The sequence below is a fragment of the Alligator mississippiensis genome, chromosome 4 (assembly GCF_030867095.1).
Source record: "Alligator mississippiensis isolate rAllMis1 chromosome 4, rAllMis1, whole genome shotgun sequence".
Classification (NCBI taxonomy): domain Eukaryota; kingdom Metazoa; phylum Chordata; order Crocodylia; family Alligatoridae; genus Alligator; species Alligator mississippiensis.
The window spans coordinates 26,191,912-26,212,331 of NC_081827.1; the positions used below are offsets into that span (position 1 = coordinate 26,191,912).

At 43.3% G+C, this 20,420-nt stretch overlaps 1 protein-coding gene across 12 annotated transcripts in view; it reads right to left on the bottom strand.

Moving 5' to 3' along the window:
* The window catches only part of SRPK2 (SRSF protein kinase 2), a 276,798-nt gene that overhangs the window by 8,880 nt on the left and 247,498 nt on the right, over window positions 1-20,420 (bottom strand). For 8 of the 12 annotated variants that reach the window (XM_059725855.1, XM_059725851.1, XM_059725853.1 and 5 more), the window contains 5 exons: window positions 14,910-15,010; window positions 14,701-14,808; window positions 1,398-1,511; window positions 1,188-1,257; window positions 403-495 (listed from right to left, as the gene is read on the bottom strand). In XM_059725855.1, the coding sequence (XP_059581838.1) occupies window positions 403-495; window positions 1,188-1,257; window positions 1,398-1,511; window positions 14,701-14,808; window positions 14,910-15,010 (486 nt within the window). The remainder of the gene's footprint in view (window positions 1-402; window positions 496-1,187; window positions 1,258-1,397; window positions 1,512-14,700; window positions 14,809-14,909; window positions 15,011-20,420) is intronic. The other 4 variants (XM_059725861.1, XM_059725856.1, XM_059725854.1 and 1 more) reach the window with 3 other exon arrangements.

Here is a 20,420-nt window from a genome sequence, read left to right on the forward strand (position 1 = left end):
ATTTGTCCTCCTCAAAAAAAGCCATAAACACCACTGAGTGTATGGACAAGGCTTTCCACTTGGGATGGTTAATTTGGAAATTTGGAATTTCCAAATTTGGAAATTTGGAAATGCGTTTTCAGGGAAATTTCTCCAACAAAAAGACAGTTAAAAGATAAGATTTTGCCTATTAACTGATTTAAAATACATATGCAATGGGTTTTTTTTCAATAAGTTTGGCAAAACAAAGGCAATGGAATTCTCTATGGGTTTTTGTTTTTTCATTTGTTAATTTTTGTTCTTCAAGGATAATTTTGCGTGTATGATTTGAGAAAATGCTTCTTAGTGGTATGTGTTATAACCACCAACTACCATTCCACTTCTGTCTGCATCACGGCGCCTTTCAAAAAGAAGAGGTACTACCTCTGCGATTGAAGAATTCCCGAGAATATTTTCCAGATAGAGCAAAGTGCCTTGGGATATTGCCTAGCAGCTCTATGATGTGTGCTATGTGGTCTATGAAGGAGAGAAAAAAAGGACACGGGAGTGGGAAGGGCAGGGAAAGGATGGGATAAAAAGAAGAGGAAAGAAACTGGAATTAGTAAAAAATCAGAAATAGTTTTTAAATCAACAATGTTTGCAGCAAACCCATGCAGAGGTTTCCAGGATCAGCAGAGCTCTGGCATCATTAGTAGCACTTAGGAACAATGAATGATGCCCACGTTACCACTGCAAAGGGCATTACAAGCAAACAAGCATGGAAATGGACAGGTACACAGATGGAAGCAGGAGTTAATTTTGGTTTAAAAAAAATTAGTAATTCACTACTTAAAATCAAATATACACAATTGTGAAAATTTATTCCAGTGTCAATCTTAAAACAGAGAAAGCTATAGAACTCGAGTGTGTTGCTTTTGTAACTGAAACAATCAGGTTTTCACACATATGCAGATCTTACAAGGAGGTAGTTTACTTCCTTCAGGATGCTGTTAAGCAAGAGTAGTGTATCTGCTGAAGGAGGTTTGCCCACCTATTGCTATTCATGGGACTTAAAACTAAAAAGAAAAACATGTGAATTTATATTCTGGAACCAGAACACAGTGTTGATGAACAGTTCAGTCAAATCCAAAAATTAACCCCACTAGTAAAAACTTTACAAAGTTGTGATCATGTCTGGGAAATTGTGTAACATCTCAAAAGATACATACCCTCATCTCTGGAATAGTCTTCACCAGAATGTGGTTCGAACAAATAATCTCCAGTTGCAAGCTCAAATGCCTACAACACAACACAACAGACACGCTTATGGGTATTTCAGAAATAAATATATTAAACTTACAGTTTTGATGAATGCCAAAGCAATCTTTTATAAATGAGAGAATTATTCTCAAGCAAGTGCTCAAGGAAAGTGTACTTACATAGTAGTGTAGTTCCTTGAATAAACTGACAGCATAGAGCAACTGTCTTTGGAGAAAGTTCCCGTGCTCTCGGTACCAGTCAGAACCCACCACAGGATCTGTTCCCCTGCATCGCTGAAGGTTCAGATCAACAGCCTTACAAAGAGCAACAAGCCTCAGCCCCAGCCCATTTCTTTCTACTAAATCAGAATCTCTGGCATTGACTCTGAAGAACTGGGATAGTCAGCTAAGGCAGGTGAATCTATGTTGTCAATCTACACAGTAATTCTTCGGTTTGAATAAACTAGCTAAGAAATCTTTCTGTCATCTGTTAGTACCATCAGCACAGATCCCCACTGTTGGGAAATTAACTAAAAGTAGCAATCCCTGAGAAAGCTTAACTGAAGAAAACCAGTTAAAGAAAAATTGCCAAATGTTTTTCTAGTGAGACCTGATAAAGCTGTGTCAATGTGTGCACTTAATTCCCATCTGGAATTCAGAAGACAGAATCATTTCCTCTGAAGGATGCATTTGGATCCAAATAACTACCTCCCAAAGACTTGGAAACTAGATTCACCACAATTCAAAATGGCAATAAAGGCAACCATTTTTAATAGTAATAACCATTAAAATAGATACCCTTCAACACTGAGGATGGCATCCCATTCCTTTCTTGCCATACAACTAAGTTCGGTTGTTTACATGATAGTCTGAGCCATAAAAAGCCCTGGGTGTGTCGTCCTACCCACGTGAACATCTATGTACACATCCAGAAACAAAATGCAAACCTGTGCAATCTGGTCATCTCGGGTATCTGAAAAGAACAGAATGCCGCCCTTCAAAATATCCATGCTAGGGGTGCACTGATAGAGATTTTTTGGGACGATATCGATGGCCCATTTTTAACAAGCCATATCGGCTGATACCAATCCAATAGCCAATATGCGGCCCAGCAGCAAGGAGAGCAGCATCCGGCTGGTAAATCTGATGTGGGAGAAGGGCTGAGGGGGGAGCAGATGGAGGCCCCCAAGGTGAGGGAGGGAGTGGGGCTGGCACTGGGGTAAGCGCTGCCCAGCCAGGGTGGGGCAGGACACAGCACAGGACAGAGCCACGGCTTGTCTGGGGTGCAAGGGGGGGGCAGCTCCTGCTGCTGCACACATCCCAGGAGGGCATGGGGGATGTGTGCCCCCCCAGATGTGCATACAGGGCAAGGGTGGGCTGCCGCAGCGGGCTGGGGCCAGAGGCAGCACCACGTTCTTCCCAGCAGGGGGCTGGACCATGGCTGCATTCGGGATGGGTGGCAGCGGAGCTGGGAGGGGGGGGTATGGGGGGCTACAGCAAATATTGGGGTGGGCACAGCTGCCCATGTAACCCCCCTCCCAGTGCTGCTGCCGCCTGCCCTGAGCACAGCCCTAGCCCAGCCCTGCCAGGAAGAGATTGGCGCCACCCTTGGCTTCAGCCCACAGTGGCAGCCCACCCTTGCCCTACATGCAGATCCAGGGGGGACATGCCCCCATGCCCTCCAAAGGTGTGTGCAGCTGCGGGAGCTGCGCCCTCCAGACGAGTGGCTCACAGCTCCATCCCATGCCCTGATCTGCTCTGAGATGGCTGGGCAGCACCTGCCCCTGCCCCAGCGCCAACCCCACTCCCTCCCCTCTTCCCTGCTCTTCCATCATGGGAAACCTGGCTCCCTCCCACTGCTCCATTCCCAACTACCATGGCTGCAAAAGCAATGAGGGGAGTAACACCAGGCAGATGCCCACAGGCCACATATTAGCCCCTTGCAGGCCACATCCAGCCCACAAGCACCAGTTGAACAGCCCTGTTGTAGGTCAGTAGGTAGATACCACTACAAATTGACTGTAATGGTATCAGAATCCAAAATGTTTTAATGATAGCATTCAAATGCTGGAGGAACCATGCAACCTCAAGTTTGACTCTTTCTGAGAGAGAAGTTTCATGGCAAAAGTGTTAGCAGTCATGCACCAAAAAAATCCACAACTTAGTACTCTCATTTGAATAGCATAAATCAGAGTGAACAGTACTAAAAGGATAATATTAATACTAAACAAATTCTCCTCTGAACACCTACACACCCTTTTTATTCATAGAGTTCATGGATTTCAGGTTTGGATTAATCATTTGGCCCTGGGTGTGCATTAGGAAACTCAGAGCTGGAAGATGAGCTAGAGGTTCCTATGTTCAGGTAGGAGATCTGAGAACCAAAAGTTGTATCATGTCAACCTGTCAAGCCTGATTGTCATGAAGCTCTTGGTAAAAGATGAAAGGCATGCATTTTTTAAAAACTCCAAACTAATAAGTGGATTAATCAAATCCTTGTCCCCGGGGAGGGAAATAGCAGGCATTTAAATCTTTCCCATATCAAAAGCAAGCCTAATAAGAGAAAACCCAACCTGCTGAATATTGAAGCTACTAGTGAATTCTTGAAACAAAAAGCCCACCTGAACTGATTACATACAATACATCCAAGTTGGGTCTGGGAAACTGTTAAATTGACTAGTCAAATAATGACAACTGACTGGTCAACTGAACATCTATTTGACCACAGCCAAAAATTGTCAAATATTCCACGAAGCCAAAAATACCCTTATGTAGGTGACAGCCTACCTTTTTATTGCATCGTAGTGTTATCTGTTAGCAAGGACAGGGGTGATGGCTCTTTGTCCCTCAGTGTCCTGCAGAAGTCAGGATGGACACCCCCCCACTACGCCCGGTCCATCTACCCACCATGTAGGAGAAGGAAGCCCCTGCCCTTCTCTTCTCTCCTGAGCTCTTCCAGCCTCCTTTCCCTTCCCTCCACTGAGCCACATTGGGCTGCAGGACTCTGCTGAGAGAAGAAACAAAACCAGCAGCATAGAAAAGCTGCTCTTACTGGCCAACAGCAAAATGCCTGAAGTGTTGGCTGCCTAGTATAACTATTTATAACTGCTGCCTACTTAGTATAACTTTTTTAACTGACTTTTGTCTCACAGTTGCTATGTGTGTTTTATTTCTGTTTATTTTTAATTTATTTTATAACTGTTTGGGCTGGTTTCAGGTTAAAAGACAAGGAAAGAACTTTTTAGTCTTGAATATGATTCATATTTACACTTATCTAACACTGATAGTTATAAATAACTTAGAATTTAATTTCATTATTTCATAAGTTAACTTTTTTTCTTATTAGCATAAGTATCTAACTTATTGAAGATTATAGTCTCTCTCTTCACTTTTCTAATGCTTAAAATATTTGACCACTATTTGACCAGTCAATTGATCAAGTATTTTTTGACCAATCAAACACCAAACCTTAATCCAAGTCAAATCAATTTCCGTCCTATCAAGACACCCAAGACGAAGAACACCACTCCATGAGCCTGGCAGAGTCTTGTCTTGGTGTCCACGGTGAGCTCTATCCTAGCAGCTCACCAACTCCATGACGGTTGTTGTTGCCTTCAAAAAAATTTTTTTCCTGCCCCAACCTAATTCAAAGTATGGAAGTATTCAATGAAAATGGATCACCTGTAACGAATCTGTTGTTCTAAGGTGCATGGAGAGTTCTCTCAAATGATATCTGGTTGGTGTTACTTTTGATATACAGACTGCTGCAGTCTGTACGTTCTGGAAGTCTGATGCTAGCAAGCCATCTTCCAGGTCCTGAAGGCAATGCAGAAAACAACTCCAATACATGTTCAGTGGCAAAAGCTCACAATGGTTTATTGTTGTTGCACAGTACACCAACTGGTCTCATTAACAATCAGTCCAACTTAGCGAAGCTTGCCCTTGACAAGTAGAGATGTTGTACACACACTCCCCTAGGTCTCTACAAGGAGCAGGTTACCTAACTCCTGTGTTCATACATGCATACCCCCCACATCTTGTGCCAACTCTTTCTCTCTCACTCTCTGCTGAGAAGTTCATCTTTGTTTTGTTTCCCAGATTCATGCACCTGCACACGCACTAGTAAGTACCAACTTTACATGTGTACCTGCTGTGTTCATACCTCCTTTAATGTTTTTATGCTGGTTAGTGTGAGGTTTTTTTTCTTCCTTACTGTCATCCAGTAGTCAGGAGGCCCTTTTCTCCAATACTGATTTTTGGTACTATAGCTTAGCATAGCCTAGCACAACTGGATCCCCTACATTATCTATTTATGGGCCCTTGACTTCTACAAGTAAACAAAATCAGCCAATACCATAATTAGTTGTCATCACATATGAAAGCTGAGGAAAAAAACATGCATCTTCTGCAAACATTTCTGTCCCTCATAGTAGTGAACTATTCCAAAGGCATAAGTCACTAACAGCTGAAAATTGATTCTAATTGTTCCCATTTCTATCAACCAGGATTGCTTTCTGCCCTGGTAAAGGAGCTCTGAAAAGTGACAGAAGCTCTGGATTTTGAATGATCATTGGTCCACGGGCAAACCTACAACCGTTTCTCTTCTTACTGCGATGCTGCTTTTGCCTTTCTCTTCTAATGCAGCTAAAGAGAAGCTGATTCCCACAGAGCCGTGAGCTACATGGAGCCAGAGGTCTCTGAGAACCACAACTTGGGCCTCAAATCTTTTTTGATTTCTAGGATGACCTAAATGACTCAGTGCTAAGGACAAAGAGATAGACAGTGGCTACATCTGAAACCTCTGGTTTAGCTGCAGAGAAAGATGGTCCTCACTTGTGGGTGCCAAGCTTCCTCTATCCTAGAAGGCCCTAAACAACCTTCTCAATTCCCATATGCCCTTGGGATAAAAGCCAAAAAGACAGAATAGACAAGTTTATATCCTCATGTAATATTTGAGTAAACTGAGACAGAGAATGGTTAAGACACTTTCACAGGCAGCCCCTGACCATATATACCTGGACTTTTCTGTTGGCAATATCCCGAAAGTATCACAGCAGACCAGGTCTAGATGAAAGATTTTGAAGGAAATTATTTCAGTGGCTTTTATAAAAGAACTAGTTCTAGGAAGACACACCATGAATAATGGAAAGCAAGGACAAAAGGCAAAAAGACTTATGACAAAAGTGAATTAATTGGCAGTTTGTTCCCTGCAAAATTTCCCTCTACAACTTCAGGAAATAAAAAGCATGTAAAAACACAAAAGGAATTTTGCTTTAGCACTGTGTGATAGAGAGACCAGATGCACAAAGCACAGCCAGTCACAGGGTATTTGAAAGCAAAAAAGATTTCTACTATCCCTACAGTCTATTCTTAGAGCCACATAAATGTCCTGAGTAGCTGCTCATTAAGCATCCTTTTCTACTTTGTTCTATTTAATTTACTTATGCTATGTCTAGCACCCTGCTACTTTTGGAAGACAGTTTTCTTTAGCATGTTTCAGCATGTACACCGCATTCTTCAGAGCAAAGCAGCATTTAGTGGTTAATGAAAGCATCTCATGCTGTCTATCTCTACTGAAGGAAAAGTGCACATGGTGAGCCAATATTTTTTCTGAAAATAAACTCCTACTGCAATCTAAAGCCCTTTGTGTTTTTGTGTCGTCACTCTTTGAACTGTTTTAAATTTAGTGACATTAAGATCACAGCATCCTCCTTCATCTCAAAAAACAAGGCAAGTTTCCTCCTCTGATGATGCCAGCATCATTCTCTCAGCTGCCCTCTCCTTGCAGAACAATATTAACTGTGTCACATATGATAGCTGATAAAAGTCGTTTCTCCTTAGCAACTGTACAATCACCACCTTAGAAACTTCCAAGGTCACATTTGCTCTTCAAACCAACTTGTTACATTTCATTATTCTAATATTTCATTAATAAGACTTCCTGTGCGCAAGCTGAAAAGATCCGTCAACCTCTGCTTGGCCTGTGCTGCTCAGATGCACCAATATGAGGACACACACCATCATATTCAGGCACTGCTGGGGGAGACCCCTGACTCTCCCGTTCACTCGAGGGGGGAGCACATCAGAGAGGTGCTGCCCCTGTGCGCAGAACACAAATAAAAGCATCTGTTCCTGATTCTGCAGACATTTCCATTCATGCTTTGCCTCATTGCTCTACATGGCCTCACTGTGCTCCTGTGTAACTGGACTCTTGAGTTGGCCTATTCATGTCAATGGTCACGTCTGCATAGAAAGTTTAGCACAGCTGCAATTTTTGCTGAACTGGGACCCTAATATAGTGCAGTATCATTATTCAGGAATCATTCTCTTCTCATGTTTAGAAAAGTGTCTTCCCCACAGGAATACCCTTCCTTCCACCCATATTCTGTTTGGGGATGGCAAAAAAACAAGTATAGGCTTCTTGCTCTTCTCTGATTCCTCCTGCCAGCCTCCAGTTATTCTTTGTTAGATGTTGCTTATTAAAAACACTGGGATTTAAAAATGCAATGCTGTTTTTCCTGAATGGTCACAAACCTCTCTGAAAGTCAGTCTTATTGAGTGCCAAAACAGATCCACAAATTAGAGCAGAAAAATACCCTCCCCTGTTGCAGGGCTAGCCTTGTATTTTAACCATCTGCCTCTCAGGGCTAACCACCATCTAATTAACATGAAATGCAACCCGGAGTATTAGATGGTGGGGCCATCAACATGCCAGACACTTCCCCGGGCTTCAAGCCAAACAACATAAACAAAGAAAAGCAGTGGAATCGCATTTCTCTCCTTCCCAGCAGCAGTGCATGCAAAGTACAGGCAGAGGGCAGCCCAAAGCATGGCACTTCTCCTGGAACTGGCACCAGTAGGACAGTCCTACTCGGTGCCTGCTCAGTCTATTCCCCCTGGAAAATTTCCCCCCTCCTCTTGGCAGAAAAAACTCTTGGGTTAGAGACAATATCTTTTATTAGACCAACTAAATAGTAGCAAAAAAATTCTTTCTTTGCAAACTTTTGGGTCCAAACACCCTTCATCAGATGGAGGAGAATTCAAAGACTGTAAAAGTTCTCCCAGGTAGAAAAGAAACTTCATCTTGCACAGGGGAGGTAAATGATGGTGGGGATCCCCTGGGTTTCCAAGTCCATTTTGTGAAAAAGTTGCTCTGTGACACTACAGCTGAGGCAGAGACAAGGCTCCTGCAGGCTTCTTCCCTGAAGGTGTCAGATGTCTGGCAGAGAGTTGAATTTTGCTTATTTTCTGTTTAGCAATGAACTTTTACATTTCCAAACAGCTAATTGTGATATCTTTCATGTTTCAGGGATATAGACTATAGCTGTGTTGGTCTAAAAAGCAGAGGCAGACATGAAGAAGGGTGTTTGGACCCCAAAACCTTGCAAAGAAATAATTTTTTTGCTATTATTTAGTTGGTCTAATAAAAGATATTGCCTCTAGCCCCAAGAGTTTTGTCTGCCTCTGCTTTTTAGACCAACACAGCTAGAAGCTATACCGCCTCCTCTTGCAAACTTTGTAAGGACAGAAGACTTGCTGTCAACAAGCCACAGCTTTGCCCCAATGGCATGTCAGTCAAAGGGCTGTTCCTCCCTGCTGGCACACTCTGGATGCAGTTTCACACACTAAGGCCGGGCTGTCCAAATTCTGAGGGGCTGGGGGCTGCACGCCACGTGGCTCGCAAGCCAGCAAACCACATGGGCCCCATGGCCTCCTCCCGCCATAACACCCTGCTCTAGAGACCCCAGCTTCCGAAGCAAGCAGGAGTAACAGGGACAGGGTAACCACAGAGGGGGCCACAGGCCACGTGTTAACCCCCTTGCAAGCTGGATGCAGGCCACAGAACACCAGTCACACAGCCTTGCACTAAAGGAATATTCTCCTACAACTGCGGTGGTGATGCTGTCTAAGGCACAGGAGTGTTGCTGTCTCCAGCACAAGAAGAGTGTGGTTTCCTACCCTCACGCAAACAGACCCAAGTTCTTAGAAGTTCATACCTCCTAAGATCTGCTTGACAAAACTATCTAAACAGTCAGCACATAACCTAACACAGAGCTTGCATCATGAAGAAACAGCAACCGTTTTCAGTTGATCTTCACTGCATCCTTGACTGGGCACAGAACAAGCTGGGGAATTCCAACAATAGCTCTGCTATTTGGAAACCCCCTCCAGCATTCAAAGCCTTTATTATTTCAAGGGCACTTAGTGTGTAGATCATGCATCTCAGAAGATCTCTGCGAAATGCGAACTCTAGCAGGACCTGCTATATTATCAATGTTTTGCTCTCCATTTTCATAAAGTAATGTCTTCTTTTTGTTCACGGGGACTGGACCAGTTATTTGGATGGACTGCTATTCAAATACTGCAGTAAAATTCACCCAGAGACTGTCTCTGGCTGCATTCCTATTGAACTCTTTGTCCCAGGTTCCCCTGACTGTCTCCCAGCATTTGTCAAATGTGCATTTAGGCAAATGACTCAGCACTTACTGCCCCTGCTGCATCCTTACTTGAAAGCATTGCTCAGGAAAGAGCACCAGGCATGACAGATCCAGTGCTGGCAGTCCTGCCATTCTGACTGCTCTTAATCTCCCTGAAAATGCTAGCCCTCACAGGACTTAACTCAAACTTAATTTGGTAATGTGCCTCCCTCAGACAAAAGCTCCCTTGCAGCTCCCAGAACGAAGGTAGGCTCAGCTTTCTCAGAGCAGGCTGTTCAACCGGTGGCCCATGGTCCACACAGATAATCAGTTGCATCTAGTCCACAGCAGGTTAATACTTGACCCCAAGGCTCCTGCCCTGCCACTGTTACAATGGCTGAAGTCTCTAGGGTAGGACAGCATAGCGGGAGGCCCAGCAAGCCAGCTGCCTGTGTAACAGCACCAATGTGGGGAAAGGGAGAGGATAGTGCATGGTGGTGGCAGTAGGGGAGCTCTCGTGGAGACGGGCTGGAAGTGGGAGGGGGCTTGAACTGCAAAAATGAAGGGACAAGTGAAGTATAGTTCTCTAGCGCTATAAATTAGCCTAAATCATATAAAATCACTTGAAATTACAAGGAAGAAACCCCACAGCACTTCACTGAAGTGCATGAAGTTACATTTATTCTTTCCACCATAGTGCAACAGGGAGTTGGTCAGCCTACCAGCATCCCACAGTGCTTTCCTTCCTATCTCTTTGAGGTGGCCTCTTTGTGACTCACTCCCCAACCTGGAAATTTGGCTTCTTGAGAGTCACTTACCCACCAGACATCCAAGAAAGACCATGCAAAATATCTGGGGCTGTGAAACACACAACTAGCTGGAGTCAAACAGAAGCCTGATGGCAGAGCTAACTATGAGAAGGTAAGAAAGGGAGAATATGGTAGATAGGGTGGGTCCTCCGAATCAGAACATCCTCTGAATGCTGGAAGCTGCAGAGGGAGAGGAAGAGGAACGGGGATAGGAGATTCTGGGCATGCTCTGTTCACCCTCCCTGCTCAGCATCGACACTGCCACTGTGCAAGACAGGACAAGGCTAGACGGGCCTTTGGTCTGACATAGTAAATGGCACTCCTTATGTTCTTAGGGTCCTCACCAGTGATGTCTCCATTAAACCCTATGGAAAGGTTTGCTGGGTTATGGATTACTACAACCACTGATCAGAGCACATACTACTCACGGAAAAGCTCTCCGAAAAGAATTAACTAATGCAGGCCTCACTGGAGGTGGGAGAAGGTATTACCATGTATCACTGATTTAGGGTTTATATAAGAACGTGCAGAAACAATTACACTTTTCACGCAGCTATTGGATAATGATGGCTGATAAGACCAGTACAGGACATCAAAATAAGGATGGCGGGATTAAGATGACCTAGTTAACGCATTTTAGCATTTGGTGAGACCTAGGATATATATGATGTAAACAGAAGTTGTTTTGATCAGTGTACAAAGGAGGGTCTGGAAACCCTTGGCTTAGGGACACCATGTGCAAGTTATGCCTGTAGCTTACCACAAGCATCCATGGTTACACATTGTGACCTACTGGCCATGCATGTCAGCGAGTAGGCACTTTACAGGTAATAAACCTGGCAGACACTCTGTTATAGAACTGAGCCTGTGGTTGTTTGCTGCAACAAGGTCTTCAAGGGATACACAAGGTCTGCAGCAGCAGCAGCGACAGCTTCCTGACAGCATGTGCAACAGCTCACCTGAACGGAGGGAACAATGCTTGCTTTACGGCTGCTTGTGAAGGGGGGCTCACAGCTGTCCAGTGACAGCAATGACACCAGGCAGCAGGTCCTGGGCCCAACCTGGACACCAGGAACAGCTCCAGGAGATCAAGGAAGATCCTCATAGTCCTTCCTCATGTTCAGGACTGTGAATGGTGGTAAAGACATTTGGGAAGACAAGCTGACCATCCTTTCAGCCCATATGATATTGACACAATCCAAACTAGAAGTGCTTCAAATAGAAGCAGAATATGAAATGCTTTACATACGTGTCTGTCCGTAGCCTGAGGAGCAAAGAGAGCTGGAGGGGCACGTCTAATGCAGGCCCAGGATAAACTAATCAAAGTACTGATTTTTCAATAAAGTGATCTCTGAAATTTATACCTTCCCACAGTGAAAACTCTGCAGGTACTACATGTATTTTGAGTGCCCTTCATCTAAACCAAAAAGACAATGGAAACCCATCATCAGAGTGCATTTCAGTCTGACATGAATGGCAGTGCCTGAATCTTGGACACATTTGCATTGTTACATGATGCTGTGTCCAGAGAAAAGTGGAAAAACCCAAACCAAAATATGGGATTTCTCAGCCCAATTTTCGCCTTAAAATTCTACAAGTACATGAAAGACCTCCAAAATCAAAATCAGATCTACTTTACAGGAGAGGTTGCTTGGTTTCTAGAAAAGACATATTTGCCCAGTCCTGGAGAATGCTATAGATTGGCTTTCTTATTTTTTGAAATACCACAACAACTTATTATATATAATATAAACAAAAAGTATGTATTAGAAAGCACAGCTACGACTGAGCTAGATGCACACAAAAGGAGTTTGAACAAAGGAAACATATTATTTATCATTACACTTAAAATTGGTTAATGACCAGCACTTTCACACCTATGAAATACAGCATTCTGATGATAATCACAATGTAATTTACAGCTTTTTTGTACTTTTTAAAATAGGGATAAACATCCTGGGAAAGAGAAGGATTACTGACAATACATATGAATCTTAATCATATACTCTGAGGCAGTTTATCCACTTTCATTTCAGTGAATGAAGTTTGCCAGATTTTATACCATGTGTTAGAAATGGGAACACCTGGCTCATTCAGCTCCTTACTCTAAAATTATTCTTCCTCTTATCTGTTTCCTTACAGTCTCCTTTGTAAAATTCTCTTTTATCAGATTTCTTTCTTCCATTAAACTCCCAATCTAGTAAAATAAAATATTAATGACTCTATATAAAAACTATTTTTAACAACATAGTACCTGCAGACAGCATTCATTACCCTGTACAATAAAAAATGCTGAAATATGAGGCTTCATCCATTCTCTCATCTCCCTGTTCTGTATTTTATTGATGGCTGGATGCAGCAAACTGCTGAGCAGCACCTACAACTCCTACTAGCTTCAATGGAAACTGCTGATGCTCAGCACTCATTAAAAGATAACTTTTACACTGATAGCTGGTAAAGCATTAGGCAGATACAGCACTGCCTTAAAAGTCTGCTGCAGGAGCACTTGGTTTACAGAATTCATGAGCTCTTTAGATGCCGTTAGAGCATGCAGAGCTTTAAAATCTTGTGAATCAGAGCTGAGCCCTTAGAGAACTTCCAGACTTTCAAGATACAAAGATGTTATGCTGAAGAGCTTGTTCACAGACCAAAGCTATGTACGAAATAAGCAGTCCAGAACAGGAAGCACAGCATGCCAGCATGGGCCTGGTAATTCAATATTTGCACAGTCTGAGGTGATGTGAAAAGTCAACTACGAAAATGACCACAGATTTAGTAGAATGTGCATAGCACCTGCAAATTATGCTCATTCCCTATGGCAAAAGAATAAAAACTATTCAAAGCCAAAACTAAAAAAAAATTCTGGTAAAGTCATGGTATATATAAATATCAGAATATATATATAAATATCCCTACAAAAATTTTATAGTAACAAAGAGAATAATCATTAAAGAGCAAGGAATTCAAAGACTGGATTAATTCAAGAAGCAAAAATATTTAAAGAAAAGAATAAATTACTGTATTTACTTGCATGCCATGCACACCTTTTCCCCAAAAATCAGCTCCCTCCCCCCACCCACCACACTTGTGTATGTATCTTAAGCAGGGAATCTGATTTTCTGCCCAGAAAAGAAGCACCTGTTTTTATTCCTGCTCCACCAGGCAGCAGTAGTGGCAATTCTATTCAGGCAGCTGAGGGAGTCAATTGACTTAATGGCTCACTGTTCTTCACTCCAGACAAACATTTATCTTTTTTAGTGGTCTTGATGTTCACAAATCAAGCTAAAACTTCTTAGGGAAATGTTGCTGTTTGCTAGCTGCTCCTAGTCTTTCTCCTCCTATTTCAAGTACCCTGGAGCCTCTTATAGCTCTTTCAAAATCATAGAGCCAACCATGGAGACCAATCTTCAGCAGCAGCTAGAACTTCAGCTTTTGGTCAAGCAGGAAAGTGAGGGTAAATGATCTGAAGACTAGGCCCTGGTCCTACTCTATATAGCTATAACTCCAGAAAAATAGGTGCATGTATTATTTGGAGGGGGTATGGTATGCAAGAAAATATGGTCCCTAAAGTCCATCCTCTTCAGTGGATCTAAGTGAGATGAGCCGAGCACAGTGCTGTTTGATTTCTCTCCACTGCTGGATTTTCTTATATGTTCTACCTCAAAAAATAATGTTGATCAGAATATAAAGATTTAGGTATATATTTTTTGTCAATGAGACCTCGTGCACAGAAAACTTGAAAAATACCTCTGAATTTATTTCCTACATTGTGTTTGAGGAGATTTCTCCAAAACAAGATCTTTGCACTGAGTTTACATGCAAGGCACTGATCTTAAAACCTTATGCATCAGAAATAAATGAGAATTCAAAGCGTTTTCTAGATTTTTCTGTTATAGAGAAAAAGGAATAGAGAAATCATATTTTTGTCAATTGTAAATACAAACAGAAATAAGTGCTAGACTCATTTCAATGAGATATATGGTTAGACATTTGGAAAATTAAAGCACATGTCCTCCAGAAGTCATTTAAATTTTTTTGTCCAATTAAAAACTTTATCAAAAATATTTCTCTTTGCCAAAACCCCATGCATTAGTTTTAGTATGAAAGTGTAGAAGTTGATATAAAAGAAAAATAAGACTTATTCATAAGAAAATATTAAATTATTTTGTTAGACCCACTGCTCTGTAATTTATAAACTTTTTTTGTAAAATAAAGGTTTGCTTGACATGATAATAGAACAGCATATTTTATTCTTACCATACATGCTGTACTCCAGATATCAGCAGGTGTACTGTAACCTGCTCCTATTAAAACCTCTATGGATCTATACTGCCTTGTCTGGATGTCTTCTGTGAAGTGTTTATGCTAAAATGGAAAGAATTAAATTAATGGAAAAAATGAACAATAAAAGGGTCCTGTGCCAAACAACGCAGGTTAAATATTTAAAATTAGATTTTTATACTTACCACCCAGCAAGCATTTCCCAGGTCAGCAATTTTAACTCTAATTTTATCTGCATTTCTTGGATCCAGGGGATTAACCAATAAGTCAGCAGCACGAGTTTTTGCTAGTACAAGCAAAAAGTAAAGTATTTAGTATCCATTGCATGTTATGTATTATCCATAGACAACATTGGCTTGGCAATTCATCCAATTTCTTAGAGACTTGGAGACATCAAAATCATTTTCTGAATATTATAAGAATGTTAAGGGACATCAACAAGATACCCTACCTATGTGCCTAAGACTGGGATATGTTGGGTTTGGGTTGGTTTTTTTTTTACTGTCCTACTGAATAAAAAACATACACCCAAACTTGGCCAATCTATAAGACTATAAAAGATCTTAGCATGCACATGTTTGGTGTAGGCCTTAGTTTAGAAGCTGAACTCAGATAAATTCTCTGAATTGTACTAAGTAGGGAACACAAGCTGAACATGACTTATCCTGCCACTGCTACTACCAGCTGTTGAAGGCTTCTGTGACAGGAAGCACAAGGACTGATGGCTCTCTACATACCCCAAGCTGGCAGCCAGCCAGCAATTAGAAAGCAAACTAATTCAAATGCGCAGGGAACAAGAACCAGATAGAGGCTAAGAGATGGCAGCACGGTAAAAGAACTGGGACAAAGAGCTAGGGAAGGGCAGGTAGAAGCACAAGATCAAGAACTAGGGGACAGGAGGGAAGCACTAGTACTATGAACAAGGAGACTGGAAATTCACTAGGGAGAAGGGGTGATGACTGGAAGTAAGACTGGATGAGAGATGCTTGGGTTAGAGAAGAAGGACTGGACTGGGACTGGTTAGGCAGTTTGGACACTGGGACAAAAAGCCTGGGGAGCAGACCAGGAGTGGTGGGGGAGACTGAGACTAAACAAAGATTCAGAGCATTGGATATGGGGCTGGCGAGGCAACAAGTATGGAGAGAGTGGGATATGGAGTCAGGGCTTAGAAATTAAGAATTGGATCCAGGGAGGGAGGCACTCAGTTGCAGAGCCTGAGGGTATGATTGGGACTGGCTAGAAAAGGAGACTGGGTCTCTGACCTGGGGGCAAACAGACCTGGGAGAAGGACAAGTGACAGATCACTGCCTAGTAGAGTACACTGCCCTCAAGAATCTGGAAGAGTGTCTAAGGGTCTCAGGTCTCAGCATCCCTCTGTTGAGACAAATTATTTGAGCAATTATTTGTGAAACTCAGTAGATGACAGCCTATTGCTGCTATCCATTACTCCATTAGCTCAAGTGGCAGAGGTCTGTGCTGTGGGTCTAACTGTTCCAAACCTACCAATGAACCCTGCAGCTGTTAGCATAGTACAGAGCCACAGAGTGGAATTTCTGGGCTTTTTCAGTTTGCTTTAAAAAAAACAAAAACCTTGGAAATTGCACACAATAAACATGTTAAGAAAACAGAAACATTTTTGAGTCAAACATTAAAAAATTTAGGAAACGTGAAAAATGGGGATTCCTGTAAAGCCCTACTTCAGCTCCCGTGTGCATATGCATTGTGATACTATTTTTCATTATGTAGCCACATACATTCTTTTAAAAACACAGGAAGCTACATCACACAGCACCTAGGATGAACCTACACTGGACTGAATAGGGCTGTGTAGTTAAGAAGGCTGTTTTCAGCCAGACTCCACCTAATGTCTTGCTGAATTTGAAACTGCTGTGTCACGCGAGGCAGGGAATTGCAGGAAGAGAAGGCAGTGCTTCAGTGTAAGGCTGCCATGCAGAACTGGACTCCAACAGGGCTCCCAAGGGAAGAGGGACAAATCCTTTATTCCACAAGTGCCATATTCATCTATGCTCCCAGGGCTGCATCTAGACTCATGTCAGGGGCTTCTCATGGCCAGATCTGGACCCACAAGGCATCACATAGGCCAGATGCAGACACAGCAGCAAAGTAAGTGGGGATTAATGCAGCCATCACTCAACTCTTACTCCACCATCCTCCACTACTACCCCTGTGCCCAAGCAGAGCTCTGTGGTGGTTATTCCTTGGCAGGCGCTGCCTCCACCCACCTTGCCCCCGAATTCCTGGTCCCTCGAGAAGCCCTGGGCAATACGATGTGTAGGCCACATTCAGCTCACAGGTTATGTTTGACACTTCTGATTTATACTGTTTCATGTGACCCTGTCTGGGTAATCAAGTAGCAGCTCCCTACTTAATATAAACAGTGTCTTTATTATAGCATTTTCTTACCGAGCTGTTACAGGTCCTGCTGTTCTCCCCCAGCCTCTCTAACTCTCCTCCACTTCCTGTCTCCTCCCCTCACTTCCTGTTCCTCCTTCAGACTCCTCCTTTCTGCTGATGCTGGTTTTGCTGAGATCCAGATATATTGTTACATCTTTCCTTTCAACAGTTCAAAACAGATGATTAACTTATTCCTCTGGTTGGGGCAGAGGTTGCTAGCACATAGCCCACCGTGGAGACTGAGCCTTTACCGCTGGTCTGCTGTGTTCTTTAGGGCTCATAGTCATCCAGGTGTGCTGGTCATTGTACCAGCCTCCCAGTTCTTGTTTGGTTAATTTTCCTGGGTGCTACGCCTGCTTCTGTTCTGTCCGTCTTTGTTTTGCGGGCTGGCCTCTGCTTGTGTATCTCTTTCCTTTGTGGAGTCCATGGCATCTTTCTCCCCTATCTGGGACTCACTGATGACTGACCAGTTGTCAAAGTTGTCTTGATCCTGACCCTGGGATCTTTTGCTCACCTGTATTTCTGCTCTGCCAGCTCTCTGCAGCTGCTTCTGGTTACGTTTCAGTCACTGTCCACTATCTGTGACAACTTCATAGGATCTATCTCCCACTGCACCCTCAACAGTGGCCTTTTGCCATTCTTTCACATATGGACTTACTGGTTGTACCCAGACCTTTTCCCCTCTGCACAGTGGTCTCAGTTCCCTGGCTCCTTTGTTATACTGTGATACTTGCTGAGACTGCTGCTTTTTTTAGCTGCTCCCATGTACTGTCACCCCTTCCCCCCTGGGGTTGTAGCAAACAGTCTCTCATGGGGAGTAATGTCTTAGTTTTCCAGCCCATTAATCTTTGGGCTGGGCTACTGTCCATTTCTTGGGAGGGTGTGTTGCAATGGTCTAATAGGTAGGGATCCCCTGCACTCTTTGCCTTCAACAAGAGTCTCTTGGCTGTCTTTACTGCTGATTTAACCTTCCCATTGCTTTGTGGGTACCCAGGGGATGATATCTTGTGCTGGAATTCCCATCTAGTGCAAAACTGTTTGAATTCTCTCGAGGTATATTGTGGGCCATTGTCTGAGAACAGTGTCAGGTATCCCATGCCACGCAAAATGAGCCTTCAGCTTCCTGATCACTGTTCTTGCCTGAGTGTCTTCACGGTAATCTACCTCCCAAAAATTGGAATCGTAGTCTACAGTGACCATATAATTTCTGTCATTGACATTGAACAAGTCAGTCCCTACCTTCTCCCAGGGCTGAGAGGGGATGTCACGAGGGTTCAATGTCTCTTTTTGCTGTTTGTCACTGTATTCCTTGCACACCGCACACTGCTCCATGTATGTTCTCAAGTGGGCATTCATGCCTGGCCAGTAGATTCACTCCTGTGCTCTCCTCAGGCATGACTCTATACCCATGTGTGAAGCACGGAGCCAGTTCATGATGTTTCGTCGCAGAGCTGCTGGGATCACTACCCTGTCTCCTGAACAGAATGCATCCTGTGCACATAGTTCATCCCTTCATTGGTAGTGTGCGGTAACTTCTGGTGGTACTTGTGCCTTGTGCTGTAGCCAACCCTCTAGGATGGTTAATTTAACTACTTGTAGCACACCATCCTATCCTGTAATCTGTTGTATTGCTTTGAGACTTCTTTTGGAGATGGGTAAGTCTTGTACTATATTAATGGACTCTATCTCCTGTTCTACAGATCCATCTGTGCTGCACTCTGGAAGGTATGCCCTACTTAGTGCATCTGCCACTTGCAGGGACTTCCCTGGGTAGTATTTTATACTCGCATCATAGGCCTGGAGTCTCAGCAGCATGAGCTGAAATCTCTTAGGAGCATTCAGCAAGGTTTTTTTCATTATGAACTCTAATGGTTTGTGATCTGACTGAACATCTATTCTCTGGCCAAAGGTGAACTGATGGAACCGTTCCAGTCCAAACAATACTGCTAGTAACTCCTTTTCTATCTGTGAGTATCTCCTTTTGGTTTCAGTCATTGCTCTACTAGCAAAAGCTACAAGCTGCTGATTCTGTATCAGTACTGCTCCCAGACCTCCTTTTGACACACCATGTTGTAGTACTAGTTGCTCAGCTGTGTTGTAATACTTCAGTGTTGGGGCCTCGCTGATAAGATTCTTAATTCTTTTGAATGCTTCCTCTTAGGTCTGCACCCATTCCCAGGCTGCATCATTGCGTGTTAGCAGTCTGAGCGGCTCACAAGTGTTAGACAAGTGTGCACAAAATTTGGACAGATAGTTAACCATCCCAATAAGGTGCTGAACTCCTTTGACATCCTGTGGCCTGGGCATCTCCATAATGGCTCTCATTTTTTCTGGGTCCAGCCGTAGTCCTTCCGAAGTCAGCAGATATCCAATATGGGGTACTTCCATTGTTCTCAGCTGTATTTTGCTGGCATTCAGTTTAATGTTTCACTCCTCTCTTAAAGAGTTGTTGCACTTTGGCATCATGGTCACAGATCGCCTCTTCCTTATCATCCCCTTCTCCTATGACAAGAATATCATCAGCCACAATCTTGATACCTGGAAGACCTTCCAGCTCCTGGTTCAGCTTCCACTGGAAAACTTCCGGAGCTGGATTGATCCCCATGGGCATCTTTAACCAGCGATACCTGCCAAAGGGCATACTAAAGGTTGTCAGGTCAGGTGGCTGGAAGATTTGTTTAGCTCCACATGCCAAAATCCATTCTTGACATTGCAAACTGTGAACACTTTTGCCCTAGCCAGGTCAGGTAGTACATCCTCAATCATTGGCAGTGGGTAGTGGCTTCTTTTGAGTGCCCTGTTAAGTGGTTTCAGATCAGTGCAGATATTGAGTTTGCCTGACGGCTTCCTTACTACTACTAAGCTGCTGATCCAGTGAGTGCTTTTTTCAACTGGTGTGATGATGCCTTTTTTCTGCAGGTTTGTCAGTTCTTTCTTCAGTGGCTCCAGCAGGGCTAGCGCAACTCTGTGTTTTGGTAGTCATGCTGGTTGCACCTGTGGATCCATTTCTAACTTCAGTTTGCCTTCAAAGAGTCCAGTGCCCTGGAATATGCCTCCATTTCTTAACAACATGTTAGGTAGTAAACCTAATCACCATTTGTGGCAGGGCACCAGTGGTGTCTGTCACTTTAAGGGCTAGATCAAGCAGCCCAGCAGGTGTTTGATTACAGAGACCATTTTAGAGCTCTGGCCGCCCATATAAACAAGAGCAGTTTGCTGCTGGGAGCCAGGCAAGAAACAGTGCCTGGCTGAGCTGCTGCATGGGAACATCTTGCATGTAG